General features: G+C 37.4%; 1 gene segment (V, D, J or C); it reads right to left on the reverse strand.

The window, feature by feature from the left end:
- The window catches only part of LOC107553372 (Ig lambda chain C region-like), a 3,582-nt gene extending 1,983 nt beyond the window's left edge, over nt 1-1,599 (reverse strand). The window contains 2 exon segments of the C gene segment in view: nt 1,534-1,559; nt 1,595-1,599. Coding sequence covers nt 1,534-1,559; nt 1,595-1,599 — 31 coding nt within the window.
- Between the last annotated feature and the right edge of the window lie 107 nt (nt 1,600-1,706).

The following is a 1,706-nucleotide window of genomic DNA, read 5'->3' on the forward strand; positions in this document are numbered from 1 at the left end:
TACAATGATCTAACCATCAATTGATACAACTGCTCAAAATGCTACATAACTGTTGCATTACGCTTGAAGCATCGTTTTTATGGAAAATGATGAACAATATTAAATGTTTAGATTATGAAAGTGAAACAACTGAGAACTGAGTATGTTCAGGTATGATCAGTTTCAAGATGGCTGTTGTTAAGAGAAAGAAATTCTATATCATTGTTATCAGTATTTGTTTTTCCTACAGTAAATTTAGAGGGTGATACAGCTGGAAGATGATGAAAACCGTTCATATTTTTGGATGAGGAAGGCTTTACCCTGGCCATGACATGGAGGAGAGGTTGAGAGCCCAGCGGTTGAGAGGGGCCCAGAAAGATGTTCGCTGAGAGCGATTTGAAAGCATAAGGAGCCGTCTGCTCTGCTCTCTATAGCTCTTGTGAAATAATGTCATACAACGATCTATCTGCACAGCGCAAACAGCCAAAACCTGGATATTTTAGGCAATATAGAAAGCCTGGCAAGGGTGCGTCCAGTAAAAATGTCCCGTATGGTCACCCTAATTATGATGGGGATGAGAACCAATGGCCAAATCCACAAGACAGGGTTGATAAAAACATAGAAATGCAGTGAGAAACAATCCAGCTGACATTTTATTGTATGCCTACTGTAGTTTTTTCTTATCTTTTTTTTTTCTTATTTAAAGTTTTTTTTTGAAAAACCTGTTATGAGTTGATTATTTCATCAATAATTTTCAAATTTTATTTAATGATTCCAGTGTCTGTACTTTTCTCTCTCGTCTATTACAATGGTGTATAAATGTGTAGAACCATAATGAAAGATGCATCATGTGTTTTGAACAACTACTGTATATTTAATGATTCTACTAAAAACTACACAGTGAAACTATGGGTATCTTGTGTGTGGGTGATCTAAAGTAATGTTCCTATGATATTTCATAATACATGAGTTTTTTTGAACCAATGCTTCTGCAAATGCAAGGCTTCTGAACGCAATATGCAAGGTTTTGAACATTGGACAGCCTGTTACAAATAATAACTGTTTTGAGTTTTGTGTCTAGAGTTTTGATAAAATATATGAAGGTTCTGTTATTAGAGCAAAAATGATTGTAAAAATCTGTAATGAGTGACTGTCTTCAGGTAAATGATGTGGAGAGTGTTTGCATATTGATCAGATGCTTCAGTGCTCTGAGAGTGTTTATAGTGCTGTGAGTTTAACACTTCATCACTGACACACACAACAATCTTCATCAACATGACCTTCATCATCATCTTCATCTGGACTCTCACAGCGTTTCAGCGTTTGCTGTGGAGCACAAGTTTGATTTGAATTTATTTCTTCAAGTATAATGTCAGAGTTTTGAGTTGATTTTCTTCTTTTCTTCTGTTTCAGAGAGTAGAGGACAGATCAGCGTCACTCAGAGTCCCTCAACGACAGCAGCTCAACCAGAAGAAACAGTCAAAATCAACTGTAGAACCAGCACAGATGTAGCAGAATATAGTGCGCCACGTTACTATTTAAGCTGGTACTTACAGAAACCTGGAGAAGCTCCTAAACTCCTGATTTATTATGCAAACACTCTCCAGTCAGGCACTCCATCTAGATTCAGTGGCAGTGCATCATCTGCGACTGATTTCACTCTGACCATCAGTGGAGTCCAGACTGAAGATGCTGGACATTATTACTGTCAGAGTTACCACAGTGGT

The sequence above is a fragment of the Sinocyclocheilus grahami genome, unplaced genomic scaffold, assembly GCF_001515645.1.
Source record: "Sinocyclocheilus grahami isolate Dianchi unplaced genomic scaffold, SAMN03320097.WGS_v1.1 scaffold472.1, whole genome shotgun sequence".
Taxonomy (NCBI): domain Eukaryota; kingdom Metazoa; phylum Chordata; class Actinopteri; order Cypriniformes; family Cyprinidae; genus Sinocyclocheilus; species Sinocyclocheilus grahami.